General features: G+C 34.8%; 1 protein-coding gene across 1 annotated transcript; it reads left to right on the top strand.

Moving 5' to 3' along the window:
• Positions 1-223: 223 nt before the first annotated feature.
• LOC116772496 (serine/threonine-protein kinase ATR) lies at positions 224-19,796 on the top strand. Its single transcript, XM_032664711.2, has 29 exons — positions 224-595; positions 856-981; positions 1,056-2,475; positions 2,963-3,481; positions 3,550-5,020; positions 5,374-5,576; positions 5,649-5,785; positions 5,869-5,958; positions 6,276-6,460; positions 6,605-6,723; positions 6,808-6,911; positions 7,261-7,451; positions 8,250-8,386; positions 9,706-9,861; positions 10,488-10,714; positions 11,256-11,409; positions 11,510-11,620; positions 11,705-11,871; positions 12,142-12,271; positions 12,346-12,503; positions 15,517-15,673; positions 15,919-16,152; positions 16,549-16,780; positions 17,149-17,394; positions 17,489-17,645; positions 18,203-18,267; positions 18,562-18,745; positions 19,096-19,276; positions 19,575-19,796. Exons 1-29 carry the CDS (start codon positions 462-464, stop codon positions 19,701-19,703), a joined length of 7,524 nt encoding a protein of 2,507 aa, XP_032520602.2. The 5' UTR covers positions 224-461; the 3' UTR covers positions 19,704-19,796.
• The last annotated feature ends 7,141 nt before the right edge of the window (positions 19,797-26,937 follow it).

Genomic DNA, 26,937 nt, shown 5'->3' with positions numbered 1-26,937 from the left:
GCTATTTCGAACTGCTCCTTTTCCCTCATTTATTACAAATCGAAAAGATTTAAAAGCAACACGTAGAAAAGTTCTATTTTTTCCTGGAATTGCCAAAGTTCCACAAGCTTATTATTACCTTTTATCTCTATGGCATTCATCAAACGAGGCATTGTAGTCGAAATCTTAGCCTGCTCGTAACTAAGAATGTGTTTAAAAAAACAGGTCTGTCATTTATGTTGACAAAATAATTGGAAAAGCGAAGCGGGAAAAGTATTTTGGATTTTGACATGATAATTTAAAATATCGTTTATAGTTGCTACATACTTTACAGTTTAGAAAAAATATGTCGTATAATACAAATATAAGATTATGAAAGTTTTTCTGCTCTTAAGTTTTAATTGCAAAAGTTTCTAGTAAGTGACATATTAAACATACATAAAAACTTTAAACCGTGTAATATTTTGGTGAGTTTTTAAAATATGGAAGAAGAGAGTGATGGGCCTTTTAACGTTTGGCAAATGTTTAATGCTCCAATAAACGTATTGTTTCAAAACCTGGAGCATGCAGAAGACGGATTGGTTAATTTGTTGACTTCCATTTTAAAGTTATCAGGGTATGGTATGATTTGATAATTGGAAAACTGAATAATTGTTTTCAAAAATCAACTTTATTCAGAAAATAACCCTAACTATTTTATGCACCAGACTTGATATCACATTAAAATCAATCATAATAAAATAGTGAATTTTTTATTCTTGTTTGAATTATTTTATGACAAACATTAACATCTAGTTGACTTGTGTTTATAAAGTTTTATTGACTAATTTCTAATACTTGTAACAAGTTTATTTTAAAATGTTCTTTTTACTGTAGAGACTTATCTGAAGTGTTGGTTCCTAGACCAGGAGGTTTTAATTGTCCAGAATCATACTATTGTGCTTTTAACACATGGCTTATTGGAAGATTATTTTATATAAGCTCCGTTGAAGCACTCCACAGGTAATTAATAGTTATTATCAATTATTTTATTTTTACAAAGTAAATTTAAAATTGAAGTAATTTTATAATTTCAGGATACATGAAACCAGCAAAGATGCCCAACTAAAAATTTTAAATATTTTATGTATTAATGGAGCTTCATTTTACAAGAAAATCCACTCAGAATATTATACAATTATAACTAATCTTTTACAATTTTACTGTGATTTTGCAAGAAGTAATGAAACAGAGTTATTAATACAGAATTTTACTCCAGAACAAGTGCAAATACCAAATGTAAACATTAAATTGGAACCAATTTATGTAAAAGTTAATGATCTTGCTACATGCAAAACATTGATAAGCATAAATTTAAGATTATTGGCAGAAAGTATCCCACCCAGTCTTCTTTGTAATATGACGGGTCATGAAAATGGTATTTTTGATAAAATATTAAATGCAATAGAAAATTTTAGTATAGATATGAAATTAGCGGGATTAAAATTCTTCAATAATTTAATAATGAATATCAGTAAAGTACCCGTGAGTGAGTTCCAAGAGATGTTTCCAAATATTTATAATAATCTACTCCTTATCATGAAAGCTTTGATACAAACATTGAATGTATTGCATGATAAAGGTGAAATTGATAATATGATGCTGATTGATTTTAATTTATTGTATATGGAACTCATTAAAATTGTAGGAGACAGTTTGAAAATTGAACACAGAGATGATTACACAGATATATGCAATGTTGTTCTTAGCAATACATCAAACAGAATATTCAATAAAGATCTCAAACTGCTTTGTTTATCGATGAGCGGAAAAATAAATTTAAATGATGATTTTACAAATATTGTTGACATGGATTGTGATGAAATAAAGTGTTTGGCAGATTTCTATTGTTCTCATATAGTTGAACATATTAATACAGAAAGAATAAAAGATAAAGCAACTGATTTTAATGAAAATATTTATCTAAATAGAATTATATCTGTGATAACATCTGTAAAAGCTTGTGACCAACCGAATATTGATATATTTCTTATAAATCATCACTTGTCAAGATGTCTAAGCGCTTTGTCCGTTTTAGAGAAAGTTATTATAGGAAAAGTTTATAAGTTAGAAACTAATATGATAAGTAAACAAGAGATTAAATTGGTCTGGTTAACTCTAGTAAGGTTGGTAAAAGAGAAGAAAAGTGTTATAATAAGTAACGAAACAAGTACTAAATTGATAATGAACATAATTGTGAGCACAGCAAGCTTGCAAACAAATCTGATAGCAGATGATGTGAACATTGTACTTCAACTCATATGCTTCCAGGACTCTCATATGTTCACAGAGCAGAACTTTCTATTCACTAATAATATTAAGTTGAATATCTTAAAGTATCTGTTAGTGAATAAACTGATTATTTCGAAGAACCCTGCACATGAGAAATGGAATAAGATTATAACATTCCTGTACAGTTCCCTGATGAGAAACAAAGATTCATTACAATCAAAACAGGTATTTGTGAATTTTAAATTATTATATATACATTTTCTTTTTATGATAAATGATAATTCAAATAAATGATAAATTTCCTAGGATTTATTTCTTAGACACTTGAGCCTTATCTAAAGATATTAAGTTTTATGAAATGAGGGTTTTAATAAACTCTGTTTGGTAGAATTAAAGTTTTCACATTCCAGTTCATTTGTTGCTATACTCTGGATGTTGCGGGTTCGAATCCTGTTTATGTTGATGATTTTTTCATTAATTATAACTGAATATTGCTTTTATGTCAAAAATATACTTATATAAAGCCTATTTAGTGATGTATGTTCTCATATATTAACGAAAACTTCTTAATATAAACAAACAATGCAGACGAAGTCGCTGGTATCGGCTAGTAAAGAAAGTTTATAAATATATCATGAAACAAACTTTCCATCTCTCTCTTTAGGGTCATTTACCCGTCGCTAATGACGTCTTATTTTATATATTTTTTCAGATTATCGAAATATGTCCACTGTTTTTGGTAAACAAAATTTTATCTGCAAGCAAAATTATCGGAGAGATTTTAATTCCCGCCTTCATGTCCAAAGAAACCAGATGTCAGATTGAAGTGTTGAGAATATTACCAGCTATTGTGTGTATTTCATTAGGACATTATGACATTGTTAAAACCGTATCAAGCGGTAACAGTCAAGAAATATTCAGTAACGAAAATTTCTCTTTAAATGTTATTTGCAAAAAATGCCATGATACGACTATAAAAAATAGCAAAATAGTCCACAAAGAGACTGAGATGTTGACTTTCAGTAATACTTCATATTTGAGCGGTTTACAAAGTTTATTCGTAAAATTTATTAATACAAAAGATACTGAATTTGGTACAGACTATTGGAATTTAGTTGAGAGGCTTTGCAATCATTACTATATATTTGATCACGGAGTATCAACAGATATAATGCAAGAAAAATATTTAGATGACGTCTTAACAACTTTTAAACCATTCATTAACGTTCAGGTGAGTGACGAATCATAGAAAATAATTTTAGTCACAAATTACCACCAAATTAAATTTTATAATTTCAGAATAACAAAGGCCAGGATTGGATATCAAATCGTGACATGATAATGAATTTATGTGTGAATCTTCTTGTTAAATCAACAATAACAAGTCTAGAAAATAATGATTACAATCACCAAACTCAGACTTTAGACCGGATTAAGAGTCTAGGACTGTGTAATAATGAAAAATTAATTCTGCCAATAACAAAATTATTAGTCTACTTCATTACGCATCCACAGTGTTCTTTAGCACCGAAGGCTATCGTTTATTTGAGAGATGTTTGCGAATATCAAGATCTGACCCCAAATCAAGTGTATCATAGATATAAGAAGGACTTTTGCAAGTTGTTTGTGGAGTGCAGCCTTTATAATGGAAAAGATTTTGCTATTTTTCTTCTAAAAGTCGTTAGAGCATTCGGATTTGTTGGATACAGAGATTTTATATCCAAAGATATCCATCACTTTTTACCTTATCTCATACCATACTCGGTGACTGTAAAGGAAGTTCCATCCATGATAGAAGAGATAGCGGTTCTGGTGCAATGCTCGGTCTCAGATTTCCTTATTGAGAGATTTCCGCACATATATGTCCATGTTTATTTAACGGAATCAAAGGAAACAGCAAAAAAATGCTTTGATATCATTGAGAGATTGACTAAAACGTCCACTCTGAATCTAATAAAGAAACATTTAAGGGTTATTTTGACGGAGTTTCTTTTGCAGTACTGCTGTAATCCACAAAAAGTTTTGGAAGCTTGTAAATACTTAGCTTATCACGACCTAGACGCTTCTTCACCCCAAGGCAACATTCTCAAGAGTTCAGCGCAAGTTGCAGACTTTCTTAATCCGAAATTTTTAGGAGTGTTAGCTTACTTCGATCACAAGCTCGTCAATGCCAAAGTGGCTTTGTCAGTTAAACGTAAAGCGTTAAAAAGTTTTTCTGCCATAATGCAATTAATGGGTACTAGATATTTAACGCCATTAAGGTTTAAAATTTTGGCCACCTTAAGATCGGCTTTGCCTCTAGCAAAGGAATTTCCTATTATTCTCGCAGAGGCATGGTCTGCCTTCATCCACAACATTGACAGCAGTTCTTTGGGACCCCTATTATCCAATCTTGCGGCGCCACTATTGCATCAGATGGATTACGCACCAAATGAAATTAATAGCATATTCCAATACATGATTCTGAAAAACGAAAACCTCCTTAGTTCTCATATATCAAATTTGTTCTTCTTGGAAGACTCGAATGTATCAGACAACGTAAGAGCAGTGATTAAGAGACACGTTAAGCGATCACAGCCGGAGAGTTTTCAGGATCAAATAAAATGGTACTTGCAGCATTTGAATCACGACATACCCATCATTAAGGCCAACGTCTTCTGTCACATGGAGAAACTATTGAAGAATAATAGGAGTGAAATACATAGATCTATATTCGGCGGCCGAGCGATTGAGGCGGTCATTGTTGAACTCATTGATTCTCTATTGATTGGTAAGAATTACTTGAGGATTATTTTAATGCCCTTAATATTTACAAAAAATATATTCTTCATAAAAAAATATTCCGCTGCGTGATCTCATGATTAACAATTTTAAAGTGATTTGCATATTGCTGGTTTGTTTCAACTTCCGACGAGTTAAGTTTTGTAGAAATTTACTTTGTTATGTATTAACTTCCAGTAATTTTTTAGTTATTCATTATTACGAATAAATGTAGAGTATATTCAAACAATGGTGCTAAATTCAAAGAATATTAGCCAGGCTTTAACCATAACATATAAGCCTTGGAGACGTAATAAAAAACCAGTTGTTTGTAGTGTAATCAAAAACTGTTTTTAATTGAAGGTTGCAAGGACATTAACCCTCAAGTGTCCCTGGCGAGTGGTTCCTGCTTAGGTCAACTGGGTGCCATAGAAGCTGGTCATCTCCCGCGCCAGTACGTCCAACCTGATAGATCTCCATTCGCCTTCTCCATTAACGACGATTGCTTTGCCGCTACGGCTCTCACTGAACTGGCTAGAGCTTTTCAATACGAGAAGGATACTATGGTGTGATATATATTAATTTGTCTTAAAATTTATAAAATGAATCTAAGCTTACAATATTTCTTATAACAACAGAATATGGACTGCTACGCTCTAAGTATACAGGAGATATTGAAAACTTATGGTATATCCCCGAACGGCTCTAAGAAGGAAGTGTGGGATAGCTTCTCAGAAAACATGCATCAGTTAATGTCCCCACTGCTGAGCTCTAGGTATTTTTTTTATATGATACATTATGTATATAACACCTTCGTTGTTATTATTGCTACAAAATTAATATCGTTTCTATTTAAAGGTACACACTGGCCTATCCATCACAGCCAAAGAAAGTTCATCCTTTATTCGGATCGATGTACGCCACTACGTTTTTGGAATGGGCACACAAGTAAGTCACGTTTCAGTTATGCATCAGGTGGTTTTATGTTAATATAAAAATACATATCTGGTAACCGGGGTTCGCTCGCTGTTTTCTTATTTTAAATCGTGTTCAGGAATATCGTTGTTGTAATGTATTGTTTGATAGCATAGAAGTTGTTATGTCAGGAAAGCAGGATAAAGTGTTTTTTTTTGCTTGAAAAACTTCTTCAAACGCTAGACAACTGGATTGATTATTCAAAGTTATTTAAAAATGGAGCCGTTTCCGAGACTCTATATATATATATATATAGAATAAGTTTATACATTAAATTCTAATACTTTCAGTTGGTCGGGACAGCTCATTGATGTAGTAGAATCCGACAGTATAAAGGATCTTCTTCGTACAGTTCACCCCAGTATGCGGCGTGACGTTCGAACGCTGTTCCTCTTCCTTCCATATGTTTTGTTACACGCTATAATGTCCAAAAATAACATACGGTACATACAAGAGGAGATATTGGCTGTTATAGGTAACTATATATATACTATATCACAAACGTTATATTATCACGACTTATTTTATATTATCTTATTAATAAAATGTATGTAACTTAGCCACAAATGTAGATATTTTCTTTATTAATTTAAAGAATAAAATCTAAAATATGTTTCAGGAGGTCAACATTCTAACAATGACCGCAGTGTCTCTACTGAGAGATCAAAGTATAAAATATTAAAACATATAAAAATGACGCCAAACATAAATCCGGTTCATACAGAAGAAGGGAATCAAGTGAGATTATACATTAATTTAAAACAAGGTAATATGCTCATTTCTTAGAGATATATTTGTTTAAAACAATAAAAAATCTTTCAGACCAAATGCAGCAAAACTATATACACTTTATTCGACTTCTTGAATCGCTGGCTCCTTGAATGGACTAATGTCAAACAGAAACCGTTAGAAAATGATAACTACAAGTAAGTTATTAATGTATTTGAAGTGAAACTTCTTATGCGACTTTAACGAGGTTGCGGTAAACGTTTAACGCTTCGGGAGGGGGGGGGGGGGGACAGCGAGAGGGAATGCGTGGAGCTCGAATGCATGCGCACAATCAATTGTGACTTTGTAAGTAATGTTTTTAAAGTTTGTCTTAGAGGAACACTTAATATTCCTTTAAAATCTATTTCTACCCCCTTCCCTTCCTGTTTTCATTACAAAATTACGAAGTTTCACTTCTTCCGAGCGTAGGGACTCCACGCATAATTAATTTTGTGTTTTATTAATAATTTTCTATTTAAAATAGCTCGTCGTATATCTTATTAACAGAGCAATAAAGAAATTTATGGATTCGTTTGACAAATTGGCTATAGCAAGAGGGAATTACGCATGTGGAGAGTTGGAACGCGCATTGCAATATCTAGAAATGTATATGGACGAAGATAAGGACAGAATACAGGAACAGCTGCCTTTCCTTGCTGAAATATACGCGCTGCTGGACGAACCGGATTCCGTCTCTGGTACGTTCGCATGGTTCTGTGTAAATAAACTTCTAACATCACTATACTTGAGCCTAAAACTACATAGCAATATAAACACTTGTATAAAAAACAAATCTATTAATTGATTTCTTAATCTGCCCTACCTATAAATACTGTATGTGTGGAACTTTTATATTATTGATGAAATACTCGTAGCATTGTTTGAGCTGTTGGCCAAATTATCTGAACAACCAGAAATTACTCAGTTTTACATTCATAGTTATTTGTTAATGCCTATTATAAACAGTAAACTAATATACATTCATAATATCAAGGCAGTATGGCTGTGAAAATGTAATATATCCGTGAACATTTGAGGTGAAAAGTAACCAAACACATTAATTAATTAATATAAAATTTAGATATTTAGATTACGATTGTAGTAAGAACAGGATATTTTAATTTGAAAAGCGTCAGAAATGCGACTTAAAAACAGTCCGGGGTTCGATTCTGTTTCTTTACATGTTATTTTTTGTTTTCTAATCTAAATAGGGTATACATTTTTACCGATAGTTATTTTTATAATTATTATCAGAATGGTACTCGACTATCATTTTAACTGAATACCTTCAGTATAAAGCCGTAGAACATGTTAAATCATTGTCCTAGCAGGAAGGAAAAGCCTATTCACTCTTGCCTCGACAATATCCAAATTTTACGTGCCCATGTTTCAATTCTCTTGTATAAAGTAAATTAATAACTTTTTTTTTGTAAAGTGTTAGTCAGTACATTACTCTATTTAGTACTATGTAGTAATTTACAGGTGTAACGTTTCAGGAATTCTATCGATCCAGCGCGCTGAGCCGTCTTTGCAGGAGTTGATTCTAGTGCAGGTGGTGACCGGCCGCTTGCAGGACGCTGCACTCTGTTACGAACGACTCGCTCATAGACACCTGGACGAGCACAGTCTGCAGGTTAGATTCGGACTAGCCCGTTCAGGACAGGCAACGAGAACAAAGTCCATACAGCCTTGTCTTTTGTGTTTTCTGTCTTGAATCATGTTTTATAAGTCAAGCCGGGGTCATGTCTTATATTTCTTTTTCTTCTTGATAGCCCATAGTCCATAGCCTGTCCTGCAAAATTTTTATTTAATAAAAAGCTTGAAAATAAAAGCTTTTCAAGTTGTTTTTAAGTACTTGAAGCAGCACCCTGTAGTGTTACTTATATTCAATTTGATTCAGAAAAAAAATCATATATTGAGGTTATTGTATATACCAGGAAATCTAAGAACATTAAATATAAGTTTTGTACCTAATAAAATGCGAAACTTAGGAGTTAATGGATGAAATGGGTTACTGTTCCTGCCAGTAACTTATTATTAAGTAACAAAATACAAAACTAGCAACGTTGTTCTGTTTGAATAAGATCGAAGCAACGGTAAAAATGTTAAGGTAATTAAGGTAGCGGATTTTCATATGACCATAATCTAGAATAATAATAGTGACTTGACAACACTTAAGTCCTGCATAAGTTTATCAGGTGTAGAAAATACCACGTACAAAGTATTTTGAATAGAAAATGCAAGATACTGATAATAATTCTGATACTACGGTAGTGAGTTCACCGCCTATGACATCATTTCCACCTTAGTAATAGACAATCACTATCCAGTTTAATTAAAAAAAAAAAAAACTTTTAAATTAAGAATTTCAGATAACAGATACAAAACACTTTCAAGAATAGTATCTGTAATACTAGATACAAAACAAATGTGTTCTATTTACTCGTTGGGATGAAAATAAATCTGCAAGAAAACAAGATTTTATTTTAAATTAATTTTAGTTTAATTTTCACAAATGAAATTAATGTTACTTATGAAAAATTTATGAAGTAGGACAATACAAAATATATCATTTTTAAGCAAACTGTAAAATACTTAAAATAGGCTTTTTAAATATTACATCGCTCATTTTTCTTCGAGTACGACTAACAATCGTACCATGAAACGAAATACTATATTTTTTATTGTAGGGCAGGTATTTAAGGTCTGTAAGCAAAATATCTTTATATATATTCCGATGTTCAAACATCTATTTAGTTTTTCATTATAGACGTCAAACAGAGAAAATGCTGTAGATGAGATTATTTAGAGAAGATAATTTATTAAGTTAAAAAAATATTATGGTGTGAATATAATAACATTAATTGCCAATAAATACATATATGATTATTAAAATAAAGTAAGTTCCCACTTCATAGTGTCCAATTATGTTATTACATTTATACTACACAGGGCATGACGGATTGTTACCTAGCCCTGGACCAGCCCTTCACTGCCCTCCGTCTTCTGAGCGAGCGTCAGGACGAGCCGCCCGTCGAGCTGTCCGCCGAGCCGCTCTGGAGGTTGGGACGGTTTGAGCAGCTGGAACACCTCACTAATACACCTGTAGTGAGTATTTGATAACCTCACTAGTAACTTCTCATTATATATGTTTGTTCGTATAAATATAATTCTAACATTATAGCAATGTTAAGCTATTACTACAATAATTAAACTTCTAAATTTGAAAATGTAGAGTAAAAAAAATTAATCAAAACTACCAGCATTCGAACCCACAACCTCTGAAATATAGTGTGCCAGTTGCTAATTAAAATTTAATATATCGTTGTTTTTTCTGTCTCGTTGTACTACTTTGATTATTCTTCTCATTTCTATTATTGTATTAGATTTTTTATTGTTATTTTCATGGTTTTATAAAATTCTATTTTTATACATCGTACATATAATTTGAGATATATTATTGAACATTTAATGAGATCTAAGATTTTCGCGAGTATTCATCGGAATAAAACTAGTATTTTCGGATTTACTACTTTTTAATATTTTTTTTATAACTTATAAATTACTTCTCAGCAACCGTGAACACGGGCAGACGAGATGTAATGTCTGTCAGCTGGTATTGTTATTTATCATGTACCGCCAACGATTTAATTGTCTGGCGTACCGCTCTTTTAATGTTTAACATTTATCAAATATCGCCTTATATTTGATGTAAATAATTCTGTTATTTTCAGCCTCCGTCCCGCGAAAACTGGGGTCTGCTTATGGGTAGAATTCTTCTAGCGTATCGCAAACAAGATGAAGATTTGTTCAAAGTAACCTGCGATAACGCAATAAATAGATTACTCCTGCAGATGGATGGCGAGAGTCAGGGTGAAAACGCCCTTAGAGGTGGATATCAAAGCGTTCTAGGTTTGCATATCGTGAAAGAAGTGCAACATGCGCAGGAGTTGTTACATAGGTGTGTTGTCTATGGTTCTCAAAAAGGAGGTGGAGTTTTGTTTATCATTACATTAAATTTCCAATACAGCACTAATGCTCTATGATCGTCGATGCCTTTCAATTGGTATCTATATTTAGAGAATATAAATATCTGTTGAGATTTGAAAGCAGATCTTTAATGATTTGTAGGTTCTATGAAGCTCCAGTAGTTATTTGATCAAAATGTTTTTTAACATAAATATATTTGAATGTTCATAAAACAAGCGAATACGTCGAATATGTAAATAATATCGGTTCACCAAAATTTATTTAACAGTGTAATATTTAAAGAAGTATAAATTAAGAACGTCTTAGTTTTTTTTTTTGTAGAAAATTAATTTACATAGTGACGTTTCAGCGTAGTACACGAGAAAGTTCTTCAACAAACCTACTCAGACTAATAATTGCATATTTCTTGGAAATCTCTAGATATTTCTTGTATTTTTTTAAATTTCAAACTGATGTCTTAGCTAATAAAACGTACTTTTGTCACTTATACAATATACTAATGTATATTTCAGTTTGAAGAACTTACAAGACGGAAATGAACAGAGCACTGAAATGATAAACACACTTCTTAGTGAATGGCGTCTGAGGCTAGCCGTAGTACAGTCCGACGTACGAACTATTGAACCGTTGTTAAGACTTAGAAGGATATTGCTGCAGCAAACACAGGTGACACTAACTTATACATTTATACTATACACATATATGTCATATATATGTATATATTTATTTAGAAGAGGAATTTATATTAACGTTACTATATTCGCAGGAGCTGTTAGAACCGACACACGCCGCAACGGCGAACAAGTTAAAGGCGTGCATCGGAAATTTCTGGCTACAGAGCGCGAAACATGCGAGAAAGGCTGGTATTTTTCAACAGGTATTGCTATTCATTAACACACATGTACGCCTTATTCTAGAGAGGTTTTAAAATGATAAATAATAATGGGATATTTTCGTTTAGTCCTACATGTACATCCTCAACGCTGAAGAGTATAAACCGCCGGAGTTGTTCATAGAAAAGGCCAAGATGTACTGGTCACGTGGACAACATGAGTCCGCCTTCACCACACTGAAGCGGGGACTGGAGGAGGCTTTCCCCTCAACTGATACGCTCACACCGGAACAGAGGTACCGAGTCATATATATAGAGGGGAGTTGTTAATTGTACTAGTGGTGCCAGACTAGTCTATAATAACTATCATTTTGTTTTTATACCATGACACTTGGATAAGTTTTCAAGGTGGTAGAGCCTAGCTGTATCAAGTAACTCGTCCATGAGTGACGGTACTACCTCCATCAGGTAGGCCGTCTGCTCGTTAGCCCCCTTTAGCATAAAAAAAACTTCATCATGCTAAGACAATCATAAATTTTTCTATATATCATTGGCGTGTTGTTCAGGAAAACATGCGCTAAAGCGAAACTGTTGATAGCCAAGTACAACGACGAGACAAGCAGCGTGGACGTTAACGTTAACATCAATTATTACAAGGAATCAGTTGACGCTTTTGAACATTGGGAGAAGAGTCTGGTGAGGGACAACTCTATATAAATGATACAAATTAACTTCATAGTTATGATTAAATAAAATTTTGCAATTTAAAGGTGTGTTTGGGCGCGTATTACGAGAAAGTGAGCTCTATCGACACGAACACTAAAATGATGTGGTCGCGCCGGCTTTACGCTCTCAATAGCTATGGAAAGTCATTGCAATATGGACATAAGTACTTGTATCAGAGTATGCCGAGGATGCTGTCAATATGGTAGGTTATATTTTCACTTAATAACCTCTAAATCTTATAATAAATCTGAAATTACTATTTGTTTGTCTGTTCTAAGGTTATAATATCAGGTCCCGTAGGACGTCCCCCCCCGCGGGGAGCGGTGTACTGGTGGTCGGAGAATATCTCCAACCTCCGGGTCGCCTGCAACGGGGCCAGGAGGGCATATACCCGGAGTAGGCGACGCCGCCCCCAGGACGAGGAGCGAGATGGCCGGCTGTACAGGATCTACGTCGCGAAAAAGTTGATCCTGCAGCAGGCCATCTGCCGGGCCAAGGAGGCAGCCTGGCTGGAGCTGGTGGAGGGTCTCGATCGAGACCCTTGGGGCCGACCATACAAGCGGGCGCGGAACAAGCTCTGCGCCCAGTCGGCCCCCATAACGGAAGTGCTCCAGCCAGCTGTTCTGAGGGGGATCGTGGGGGAACTCTTCCCCGACGCTCCTGCGGGATTCACTCCCCCCAGAATGGCCCGGCTGACGTTGGAAGAGGGCGAACGCGTTCCGCCCACCGTCACGGAGTCTGAAATGGAGGCGATTCTGGCTCGCCTTCAGAGTAAGAAAAGCGCACCGGGTCCGGACGGGGTGCACGGGAGAGTTCTTGCTCTCTCCCTGGTGCACCTCGGGGAAGCCCTCAGGGAGCTGTTCGACCTCTGTCTGAGGTCCGGGCAGTTTCCGAGGGCCTGGAAGGAAGGCCGGCTTTGCCTACTCCCAAAAGGCAGCCGGCCTCTGGACTCGGCTTCGGCGGTGCGACCGGTGGTTGTGCTGAACGAGGCGGGGAAGGCCCTGGAGAAGATAATGGCCACCCGTCTCGTTCGGCACCTGGAGGAAGGCTCGGGCCCGGGACTGTCAGAGTCCCAATTTGGGTTCCGAGCCCGTCGGTCGATCGTCGATGCCCTCAAACGCCTGAGGGCGGTGACGGAAGAGGCGGAACGCAGAGGAGAGGTAGTGTTGGCGGTGTCGTTGGACATCGCCAACGCCTTCAACAGCCTCCCACACAGCGCGATACAGGTGGCACTCGAGTACTTCGGAGTGCCCCTGTATCTGAGGAGGCTGATAGGCGACTACCTCTCCCAGAGGAGGGTGGCAGTCGAGAACCGGAGGGGGTCCATAGAGTGGTGGACAGTCGAAAACGGCGTTCCACAGGGTTCGGTCTTGGGACCTGTCCTGTGGAATGTCGGGTATGACTGGGTCCTGCGGAGTCGCCTCCTCCCCGGATGGGTGTCATTTGCTATGCAGATGACACCCTCGTCTTATCCCGGGGACGGAGCTACAAGGAGGCGGCGCGGCTGGCCGAGGTCGGTACTGATCTCGTGGTCAGCCGCATAGAGAGGTTGGGGCTTCGGGTCAGAATCGACAAGACCGAAGCCCTCCTCTTCCGCGGGACTGGGCGGAAAGGACCCCCGCCGGGTGCCACCCTTCTCATAGGAGGAGGGAGGGTCAGGGTGAGCCTGACCATGAAATATCTGGGGCTCACCCTTGACGGAGGGTGGACCTTCGTGCCCCATTTCAGGGAGTTGGGGCCGAAGGTCATGAGGACGGCAGGTGCGCTGGGGAAATTCCTCCCGAACCTCGGAGGACCCAGCGCAGCTTGCAGGCGGCTATACTCTGGGGTCTGTCGGAGTATAGCCACGTACGGTGCTCCCGTTTGGGCTGATCGACCGATGAGCCGCGGGGTCAAGGCCCTACTGCGCTCGGCGCAAAGGGCACCCGCGGTGAGGGTGATTAGGGGGTACCGTACGGTCTCCTGGGCCGCAGCGACGGCTCTTGCTGGCGATCCGCCCTGGGATCTGGTGGCGTCGGTTCTCGCCGAGGTGTTCTCTTACGTCTCGGGTAGGAGGGCTCTCGGAGAGAACCCTTCGTCAGAGGAGATCCAGGCGGTTCGCCGGCAGGGGGAGTCGCGCCTTATGCGGGAGTGGGGGGAGGACCTGGCGGGCCAGCCGTACGGTAAACGTACAACGGCTGCGCTCCGTCCGGTCCTAGAGCGTTGGATGAGGCGGAAACGCAAACCCTGACGCAGGGTTACTTTCCGCCTGACGCAGGTTTTCACCGGGCACGGCTGTTTCGGTGACTACTTGTGTCGGGTGGCCAGGAGAGAGACGGGAGGAGGCTGCCATGAGTGCGGCGCTGCGGTGGACTCAGCCCAGCACACCCTCGAGGTGTGCCCGAGATGGGCTGCGCAGCGCCAAGACCTTGTGGCGGCGCTCGGCGGAGTGGGCTTGTCGCTTTCGAGTATCGCGGAGAAGATGCTTGAGAGTGACAGGTCCTGGATGGCGGTGTCCTCCTTCTGTGAGACGGTTATGTCCACGAAGGAGGCATCTGAGCGGGAACGGGAGGTTGCGGCTGATGCACCCTCCCTCCGCAGACGACGGACGGGGGCGCGCCGGGGGCGATATCAACGCCTCCTCCAATAGCGCCCCTGCGCCCCGGGCTGGGGTCGGGCTGGTAACCCGGCTCCTGTGAAAGCCCGGCGTCGTCGGGGCGATCCTAATTGCCGGGATCGCCCCCTTTCTCCGAGGGAGTAAGTCCGGTCTTTGCCAGGACCGGCCAGTCGCTGGTGTGCCCTGTCGCTGACAGATCCGGGGTGCACCAACATAGCGGCCGATGGCTTTCGCAGTGGTTTTAGTGAGTAGGGACCTGCCCAGGTCGAGTCTCACACATCCTCTCCGGCCCCACCAAGGCCGGTGAGACGGCTCGTAAAAAGAGTTTCCCTGCGTCATCAAAAAAAAAAAAAAAAAAAAGGTTATAATATCAGGTACTTATATTTTTTATGTATTCGTTACTTTAGTTCGTGTTAATACTAAATATAATTAAACATACTCAGGAAAGAGTAGTGTAAAAACGACGTATCTTTAGAAAATACTATAGATACAGCTTAGAATTTTAAATTATCGTTATTTCTATGAAATAATTTTAATGGAACATTTTTTTCTCAAAAATTATATTTTATTCCTAAGAGTTTAAGCATGGCTTTGTGGTGATCAAATATTTTTTTTCCAGGCTGGATGTGGAAGTGTCGTCAGCAGATCCAAATTCTCACGCAATAGTGACCCAGATGACGGAAGTTATAAAAACTTATTCTGAAAAGTTGCCTATTTATTTATATTTTACGGCCTTCTCACAAATAATATCGAGGATATGTCACCCAAAAATAGAGGTAAAAGTATTCACTTAATAAATGAATTTAAAAAAAATCTGGAGACGAAAATCAGGTTATTTCTATGATATTGTACCTCATGCTATATATGTGTTGCTTTGACTTAATAATATGTAGAATACGGAATTAAATGTATGAAAATTAAAAATAAATGTTGTTGTATGTTTTTTTACACAATACAATGGAATATTTGTCATTTACGGTCCTCAGATAAATGTTTGATATTCTTATTCTGGACATTCCAGGTGTATAACCAGCTGAAGGCGATTATAGTGAAACTGTTGGCGGCTTACCCGCAACAGTCTCTATGGATGATGCTGTGCGTGCTCAAATCTAGTTACCCTGCTCGCGTGGCTCGATGCGAACAGGTTTTAGCCGATGCACGACTCAAGCCATTGGGCAAGCTAGTGCGTGACTTCAAACAGCTTGCTGAAAAGCTAATCGAGCTGTGTAACAAGCCGATAGCCGGGAAAGTTATGGTTGGTCTCACCGACGGTATATATCAGCTTTAATCTGTGTCATATTGAAATCATAATGAGCTCTAAGTCTTTCGCGAGTATTATTCAAATGAAACTAATATTTTCGGATTACTACGCGTTGTATTGTTATTTTTAAAAGCTTCATAGTCCCGACGCTTCGGTTACTTTGCGTCAATAGTGATCACGGTTTTTAAAAATAATAAAATAGAGCGTAGTAATCCGAAAATATTAGTTTCATATACATTGAAATCATTTAAAATAATCCTTATATTACGAATTTTTTTTTTAAACATGTAATAAAAAATATTTATTTAAAAATGATAACGCTGATGTTTCTTAGAGAGTAACTTATTTATAACTGCCCCATTATATTAAGTTATTACTTACCGTTTCTAGACTGCAACAGTCTCGAGTCTGGTGCCAACTTTGCCGCGTCTTCTCGAATCGGAGAGCTTCAGCCACATAATGATGCCGTTCCAAGAGTTCTGCAAGATCGTTCTTCCGTCTAAAGCAGCGAGCGACATGCCCTTCAGTATACCAACCGAGCCGAAGGTTCATATAGCGGGGATTCAGGAACAACTTACCAGGTTGCCATCTCTGCAGCAACCCAGAAAGGTTACCTTGATAGGTAAGGGTAATAGATATCTAATACTCGTGTAAAAATTCAAATGTAAAGTATGGAATGCATATATCATCGGAACGACCGGGATTCGAACTTGCGACTCCGGATATATCTCGTTCAAGTTGCTTTGTAATTAAACTATCGTGTCATGACTAGAGTCGGTGAGTTAAGTTTAAAATTGCTATATACTTATGCAGGACGGTTCCTTTTACAACTATATTTAGTTCTGACCAACGAACGACATTTATGATAAAAAAATAAACTGTTCTAATAAACAATTTTTTATCTATTCACCTCCTTCAACTTCTTTAAATTCTCTTACAGAATAGTATGTGTAGCATTATAATATGACAATTTTTTTTTTGTTCTTCTAGGTTCAGACGGAAAGAAATACATCATCATGTTGAAACCTAAAGACGACCTGCGAAAAGATTTCCGTTTGATGGAATTCAATGGCGTCGTTAATAAATTCCTTCAAGACGCGCCTGAAACTAGGAAGAGACGGCTTTATATAAGGACGTACAGCGTCCTGCCTCTCAACGAGGAATGTGGTCTGATAGAATGGGTTCCCAATCTCGTTGGATTACGACCGATCCTGATACATATATATAAACAGAAAGGTAATTTTTGGACCAAATTCTTATTTTAAATTAAAACACACCTGGCCGGAAACGATTCAAATTTGTAAAAAAAATAATAATGTATTTTTTTTAGGCATTCAAACCAGCAACAGTGAGCTTCGGAAAATGATGTGTTCAAGTAACGACAGCGTGGAGAAGAAGCGTGATATATACGAGAGGTTGTTACTACCGCGACATCCGCCCGTCTTCCAGGAGTGGTTCAGGAAGACCTTCTCGGACCCATACGGATGGTATTTAAAAATTCACACTGAAATTACTTTTTCTTACATGAAAATTTTGTCAAAAGTAATATAAAATATAATATAAAATATGAAATGAGTATGAAAAAAAAATTGTTTCTCTCTTATGTGGTTATCTATTAACGATCGACTCTCGACCATGATTGATTATTTCATGCCAATAGTGGTACAGAAATTACGCTATGTTCGACATTCAGTGACAACACACATCTATTTTATGTGTCAGAGTTGTGTTAGTGTGTGGAATGTTCCTTATATATGAATATCTAACACATTTTTTTTCAAAAATCGTTTTATGCAATTATGTCCATATATAAATTAATTTGTAAGTTTGTTAATTCCCTCGATTCTCGCGTAATGGGAAACAGACGCTTCACATACTATGATGAGTCTCAAGTCAATTATTTCAAAATTTTCAAATTATGTACATATTTTAATGTATACACTTTGGTGTGTAAGTGTTTTTCGCAAATATTTTGTAGAAGTCTCTCTCCCGCACATTTTTGAAATATTCAATAATAATCAGAAATTATTTAATGTCAATACAGGTATCAGGCGAGGTCAGCGTATATTAGAACCACTGCTGTTATGTCCATAGTCGGTTATATTTTAGGTAAGTAATGGTATTAATTTTTCTATATTAGCATATGTATATAACGTGGTAATTTTAATATATTTTAATTAATATGCAATAAACTTAACATAAATTTCCGAATAAAACGCAACATATATTTTTAATTAAATTATTTTTTTTATTTATTACGACCAAAAACATTTTTCAATCTGATCCCGTACTATATGTTGTTACTCACTATTAAAAAGTCGACTGTAATGTTTTTGTGAGTTAGGGGATCTGTTAGTTATTTATTTTTACATTTATATATATCTATATATACCACTTACCAAGGTCTAGGCGATAGACACGGTGAGAACATATCGTTCGACTCCACTAACGGTGACACGGTGCACGTGGACTTCAACTGCCTGTTCAATAGGGGTGAGAGCTTCGAATGGCCCGAGCGGGTGCCCTTCAGACTCACACACAACATGCAGGCAGCCATGGGGCCTCTCAAACACGACGGCATGTACAGGTTAGTGTTCTAAGCCTTGTCTGGTTTGGATTTCAACTGTATGGAAGAGTTTGTGTGATTTGGTTAAATGTTTCATTCAAAACGATAGAATTTTTAAACGCCGGCTTTAAGTGATGTTTAAAATCGATTCTAAAGCCAGCGAGTTAAAAATCGGATTCAAGAACTAGAAATTTTATGTTTTTCTTCTATTCGGTCAAATATCAAGACATTAAATATAAGGGTAGTTGTATGTTTTGTATTAACTTACTATAGTGTTGCTTTATTGATATACGTTACATGTATAATACAGAAACGAACATTCGATCCATAGTTATTTAATATAAAATCTTAATAATTCCCATGTTATGCAGGAAATGCTGTGAGGCTGTAACGCGAGTGCTGCGGTCTCAGACGGAGGCTCTCATGTCTGTGGTTGGTCCTTTCGTGTATGACCCTCTGGTCGCCTGGAACAAGAGACACGACACGGGAGAGAGGACCAACGACCAGGCGAAGTTACATCTAAAACATATACTGCAGCGTCTTAGAGGGATGGTCAGTCGTTTTTTCGAAACCTGTAGCATGTAGAAGTACACAGATTATATATATTGGATATCAATATCGATAATTATTTAATCTTTCAACTGAACATTTTTTTATATATAGATAATAAAATTCTATAATGGGATGATCGTATACTTTTCATATTGTTGGAAATATATGCCTTAACTTAAAACATAACGATTTCTTTATTATTGGAGTTATATAACATTAACACCAATCCAATATAATATAAGAGCAGTAAAAAATATCTAATCACTACATTGAATTGGTTAAAATGTATTAATTTCAGGTAAAAACTAAAAATACGGAGTTTTCATTGTCCCTGTCACCAGAAGGTCTTGTGGAGCATCTGATAGCTGAAGCCACGAGTGTGCATAATCTGTGTCAGATGTATATCGGCTGGGGATCGTTTTTGTGATTATATTTAAGAACTATGGAATCATTGTAATATTCTATTAAATTTATTTGAAACAGTTAAAGCGAATGTTATGAATTTGTTAATTGTTTTTTATTTTGTGTTTAATTTTTCATCCAATTTAATATAGGAATAAAAAATAACGTGACCGGAACAATAATTTTATATGTATATATAAATTCAAAGTTAAAATGCTTCTTAAGGTTGAAATTACCTTCAATACAGCGTGTGTTTTATTACATAAGCCTTTAAAATCATTAACGAATCCCTTCCAAATAATTTTGTCTGTACGAGTAGTTACGAAAAAAATTATCGTGTGTGCTGATAATCTTAAAATAACCGTACATATAAAAAAATAATAATTTAAATTTGTTTCGAATAAACACTGAAACGGCTAGATCGATTTTGATAAGATATCCACGGGCGGATAGCTGGTGTATTAAGAGGTTACTAGGCTATTTTAAGTTGATTTCGGCTGGCACAGTTAGTCACTAATGTTACTTACAACACGATTCACGCAAAAACTATTTTAAAGGATTTCTGTGATTTTTTTTGTTTAAGTACCATAAAGTTAAATATCAACAGAATACGTACGTAAAGTTATAGTTAAATAATTTTAACTTTAGCCTTTGAATCGCATATTAAAAAGGAATATGCTAAGAACAATTAAATATTTTACATTTCCACAACCTTTTAGAGCGATATTTTGTGCAGTGAAAAGCTGTTTGTCGAGTCGGATTAAAGGGGAATTTGATCTAGCTCGGTTTTAACTGACAGAGACAACGGGATAGAATTTAACCCTTTAATAAAAATCGTCACCGTGAGCCAGACGAAATTTAATTTATCTCGCCCTCCTCGTTTTCAGTCCCAATACAAAGGGTAGGTACTTTGGGTTTTCCAATTACAATTAATTATTCTGGCAATATAATAATTAGCCGCTGTTCGTAATTTAAATCATATCTATCTTAACATTTATTATAATGTTTGCTTTTTTGCTATAAACTATTTTAATTTATCTGGGGACTTTTATTCTTAAGTATACACCAGCCTTATTACATTGCAAGATTGTTAATGATGACACAACAAAAGCAAACTATTTTTTGCAATTTTTGTGTCGGGTCTAGACAAATGTCCTAAAGGGCTTCTATATCAGCTACATATAGCAACAGTTAATTTCTAAATTATTGTAATTTCAAATAAAAAACTATTATTATTGTTTGACGAACTAATATAATAGCGAGTTTGTCAAAAATACCCGACGATCTCAGTGCGGATAAAGCCATATCAAAAAAAAAAATAATCAACTGCTTAACGGATTTGAGTGCTAATTTGTCAAATATAGGTTATCCTAAATATTTTGTATCACGTTTTTTACAACATATTTTTTTACTACAATTGTTTTATAAATAAAAAAAATAATAATAATAAAATACGTAATTATTTCTTTAATTACAATAAATGTACAAAACAAGTAGGTACATTATAGTGTAAAAGCTAAAAAGTAAATGAAACGTTAACGCGAATGTTAGGATTCATATACGCTTTCATATTTATTATTGTTACATAATTTTGTAAAGCCTTTGTGTAGTGTATTTGACAAAGGTTAACGCGAACAAAGCTATGAGCCCGGAAGCAGCCATACTACTACATTAATTGTAGCACCAATTGAACGGATGATTTACATCCATAGCGCAATTCAGTTACACTGCGATTTAACCTTCATGCTTTTAGACTAACCTTCCAAATTGCTTTCATTGTCACTTCGGCTATTTTTGTACTTTTTTATACAATTAAAGCGAACTTGAACAAACTACAATGAAACACAAACTATAAACATCTTATAGACATTCGTGCTTTGCATTACAAAGCAAGAATTTCGTTAGTGAGTTAATGGTACCTACTTGGTAGTCATCAATATTAACATAAATAACTAAAGGGAGAGATGACATGAGAAGACATTAGCATACTATGCGACAGACGACTCGCGCTTGGTTAATTTTATAGATCATAAATATTTACTTACATACATCGCTGTTTTATGTTCATGTCATGTCTGAATAAAAACTGAAAAGTTTCTTCGGACGGGATATGTTACGGAAATGAAAATTGAAGTAAAAATTAACGCCTCTCTTTCAGTGCAAAACTGTCAAATATTTCGTGTCTACAAATAGTTTTGAGTTGTCCAACATCCATTCTCCGTTTGTAGTACAAACGATTACTTTTTCAGAGCACAAATTGCCTTTACTGAAAATAACTCTGAACAACTATAGATTTTAACTTTGCTCGGTAAAACTTTTCCTTTACCCATGCTTGTCTTTTCAATAAGTTCACTGCAAATTGGAAGATAAAGTTAGCAGGAGATTGAGCCTGGTTTATTGTTCAACATTTAACAAGAGGATGCTTTTGTTAATTCCGGTTTTACAATGGCAAGAGGTTGATTTTACTAAGTGGGTTCTTAAAAACTTTCCTTAGACGACATTTTATTTTGATTTACATTTACTCGTTCCTTCTTGTCTATTGTTTTCTATTGAAGGCAACTTAGCAGTTGAACAAATGTTGTTAAGGCTATTTAACTTTTGAGTTATAATTTGAAATTGTGGTTAAAAAGGATTTTTTCCGGACTGCTCGGCAATTAGGTCTTGTATTTTGGCTTTAAATTAAATTTTTTAAACTTTGTAGAAACCATCAAATTATAAAATTTAAAGGATGACTTAAAAAAATCTTTAGAATGTATTTACACCGAAATAACAAGAGCGATATATTGACGTAGTAACTATGTACATAGTAACAAATAAATAAAAATAAAATATAATAAAAAACGTTTATTATTTTCTACTACAACATTTCATTTAATAATTTTAGAAAAAATATATTAAAAAAAAAACAAAACAGTTGTATAAAAAATAAAAACGTGATAAACAGACATTAAATAAATACAAACAATAAATTTGTTTCGTAAATTCATATTATTTTAAACACGCCCGGTTTATTTATTATATGAAATATACCAAAAGCGATATATTTTAATATCGCAGGTAAGGCTAGAAACGTGTCTAGTCCGTGACCCAGTGTCGGTTAGTTCTGACAGGCAATATCCGGATGATCCATTGTTCATCTCATTGAGTATTCTGTACGCGACCGGCCCGTGCCGGCGTTCTAAAACCAACTGCAATTTTGTTTGATATAGATTTTGAAATAGCGAGTAAACAAGGATGTTATTATTTTGCAAACTAGTTATAATCGTAGTTCTTCACATATTTATCTATTTAAACTATGACTTGTTCCATTTGTTTGTTCAGAATTCTTATCATTGTATAAATTATAAAAAGGCAAAAATGGAAATAATTCCAATTAAGAAAATTTGTTTCACTAAAAAATACATGTTTTATTATCAATATACGGTAATTTTAAATTAATTTTACACCTACTACAAACTTAATTTAATAAGAATTACGTAGCTCAAAAGGCATAAATTTTCAAAATGTTAACGTAAAACAAAATTGCAAAGTACAATAAAATCAAGTTTTTTTTTTTACAAAATAAACATCAAAGAGATCAATCTTTACGTCGCTAGTCAGTCGGGGGAATTGTCAACGAACGTTGTGAACAGTTTCCCTGAAATAAATGATAAAATGACTGGAATTACTGTTTCCTGTTTTTATAATAATAAAAAAAATCCTAAATTAAAATAAAATGCAATATGAAATCAGCAATTAAAATATCTTTTGATATATAATTATTTTTATATATTTAGAAACACGAAAAATTACTTTTATCTGTTATTCGGCTTTTAGATGAAAGTTTTTTAATTGCATTCGAAACCTTAATTACTCTTGAACCCCAACGACAGATAAGAGAGCTGTAAATAGTATTAAACGTTTCTTGAATCAAGATTAGGAGCTCTGCTAATGAAAAAGTTTTTTAAATTAAACGTATTATGCTCTGAAATTTAATTGAAGAAGGTATCTTAGGCCCACGGATATTTTATTACTAACCGAACAAAACTTTTGGAATGATGGAGGAATTACAATTAGCTTTTTCCTTTCGAAACCTAAAATATTTCAAACGAAAATAATATCTAAAACGTGATATAATTAAGTCTAACAGTTATGTACGAGGCTTAGTTATGTGTTTTAGTATATGTATATATATATATATATATACTAAAACACACACAATATATATATATATATATATATACATAACAAAGACCAATAAAATTTAATTACAATAACAAATCGATAATATTTGTACGTATAAAGGATGTTGAGTGTTATTCCGTATCAAAGAGGGTTTTATAAGCCAAACAAATGTTGCACATTATGGTACACATAACTTAAATGTAGAGTGAATGTGAGCTAAATTATATATATACCTAAATATAAAAATTACATTTTTATCTGTAACTTTTTTTCAAGGAGAAAGTATTCGTCTCAAATTGTGAGTTAATTAAGAAACTTAGTTAGAACAAAGGCTAAGTGATGGAATGTAACTTAAGTGCAATTACTTAGTTGGTAAAATGTATTTTGATTTCAATTAAATTTAACGTTTAAAAAGCAATAATAGTAGATTTAAATTAATGAAAGTAATTCAAGTAAGTATTCGTCTGAAATGTGAAGCTGAAGTACTAAGAAAAAAACACAATTTTATCTTATTTTCCTGGATAAATATACACTTAACACTCAAATGAAATAGGGTATATGCAATAAAACCACATTTCTCAGTATTAACAACATTTCTATCTTTAAATCGCGATATATTATAAGGAGCAATTTCAACATAAAAAACAATTCCTAATATAAACGTGTCGTATAAATCTTATTTTATATTTATCAAACAAGCTGCAGATTTGGAGGCGAGATGAAATTCAATAGCTCCACAACACTTATCTGGATGTTTCGAGGGCTATCACAAAAAAGGACAATGGGCGAGCGTGAAATTAGGTATTGCGGCATTGTTTTAAAATGATATAGAACATTTTGGGGTGCTATGGTTTCCTTTCATATATTTTTTAATAAATCTGTATTCAATCTTAATAATGAGACCCTAAAAATAAAGGAAGACAAATTGAGATTGTTATTTAAATTGATCTGGGCACGCCTGCACCAAGATACTATAAGAGATTTCTTTTTTCAATAAATTTTATATAACTTTGTGTAATGCTTTTCTATTCTTTTTATGCAAAATAATATTATTTGTACATGCATGTCTACTATTTTATACAAATTATATTTTCGTGTTATGTACAGTCTTAAATTAGAAGTATGAGACCATTGATTGGGTCTTTACGGAAGGTTTTAGAGTTTATAAAGGCAAGTATTGTAATGTTGCCATCAAAGAACGTTATCTTATGAAATTATTTTTTTGTTCGGTTTGATATGAATTTTGTGACGGAATTTTTACATTTGCTAGAATTATTTGACACTGTGAGTGACCGTGTAATAAATATTATGTTATATCTTCTTATTTTCTAATGTTATTTAAAACATATTGTTATAAATTATGATTTAAGTTTAGATTTCAGAATGAAAAACAAAAACAAGAAAATAAGGGAGTAAACAAAAAAAAATAAGTTGTTCTAACTCTTTAGAAATAAATTTAAAATAGGTATGGTTCAGAAAGTTTTTTTTAATTATTATCATAGTTGATAAGGAAGCAATAGGTTCTAAAGAATGTTACTGACATTCAGATGACTGCTTATTATATTTGCAATGTTGAGGCCAACCAAACTATTTTGATTTAAATTATAACTTGTCAAACAGTATGCTATAATACTTAACTTATTTCATTTTTTTTTTCTCTGATATTAATATGTTTTTTTAGATTTCTTGTAAGTTGTTATCGTTTTTTATATCAATTTACTACTAATTAATTTGAGATGAATCAAAATATTTTACGAATCCTTTTACTTTCGTCACACGATTCATCTTTCTCACTTTGTGCCACACCTTATGTAACTTGCCCGCTTACACAATCAATCTGGTTTCTGGTATGTTTAAATAAAATTGTTTTTATTATATATTTGTTAAGCATTTATTACGGCTCTTGTTAAATCAGTATTCTATTGCTTACAGAACCAAGGCTGGAATATGCGTCACAGCCTCAAAAGTAATTAACGCCTGCTATGTTTCACATTTTATACGTTTGAGATTCCATAATTCTAAAACTAGTGAACTGATTAAGAACTTTATATAATATCAGAAAACGTACAAATTACGAAATTAATTCTTTTATTATAGTTATTAAAATTTTTATTCAATAACGAACGAAAATAGTTTACAATTAAACGACACTGAATGCACTTGTCATAATGATTTTATTGTATGAACTCTATTAGCGACAAGTATTAACAAATTGCAAGTGACTAAGTTATGTAATTTACTGAAGTAAATTTGTTTTTAGGTCGGTTTTATACTGGCGTTGCATATCAAGTATGGTCCACGTTTTAATATAAAATAGCTCGAATTTGGTGTCGTCTTGAAAATGTGGGTAGAAATGAGTTCTGAATAGGAATAATATGATTTTGCCATGACCTTATCTGGAAAAAGAAATATGTTTGTAGATATATTAGATTTGTTTGATTTAAGGCATTCGTTTTGTGCAGATAGAGAATAAATTGTAATGTGAATTGGACATTATTTTTATTGATTAACTATCTCTTTGTAAATTTCCTGTATCATGTTACCAATTGCAATAAATAATTATCGCAATATATATTATCTTGGTATTAGGTAGATCTTAAACACGTCAGCATGTTTAATTATCGATTCCCTCTGAAGTTTTTTGAAGCTATAGCATTTATTTTATTATTAGGTGCGTTCTGTACTTAAATTAATTATTTATAAATATCTTTTATATAAGTATTTTTTTTATTGACTGAGAGAAAAATTTCAAAGAATTGTAGTAACTCGCACAAGTGTGTCATAATCCATCGAGTCCTAGTAATATTCAAACTGTCTTATTTTCTAGAAAATGTATGGGTATGGTTTTTAGACGGAAATGTTATTGGCGATTTGAGTCAAGCAAAATGGATATGGTACCATCTCTCCGATTGGGGGCAGTAAAACCGTTTTTACGGTTGTCACATACAATATTTTTGTTGGGTTTAGTGATAATTTTGGATATAAACTTATATTTTTGTATACGTCGGATGTCACACACAATTTTTTGGTGTTAATATTGAACAAGTAACGTAAAAAAATTAAGAACAGATATATTTCAAGTCGCTAATTTAAAT

This window comes from Danaus plexippus, chromosome 8 (assembly GCF_018135715.1).
Source record: "Danaus plexippus chromosome 8, MEX_DaPlex, whole genome shotgun sequence".
In the NCBI taxonomy this organism is placed as follows: Eukaryota; Metazoa; Arthropoda; class Insecta; order Lepidoptera; family Nymphalidae; genus Danaus; species Danaus plexippus.
This window is presented reverse-complemented; position numbering and strand designations above follow the sequence as displayed.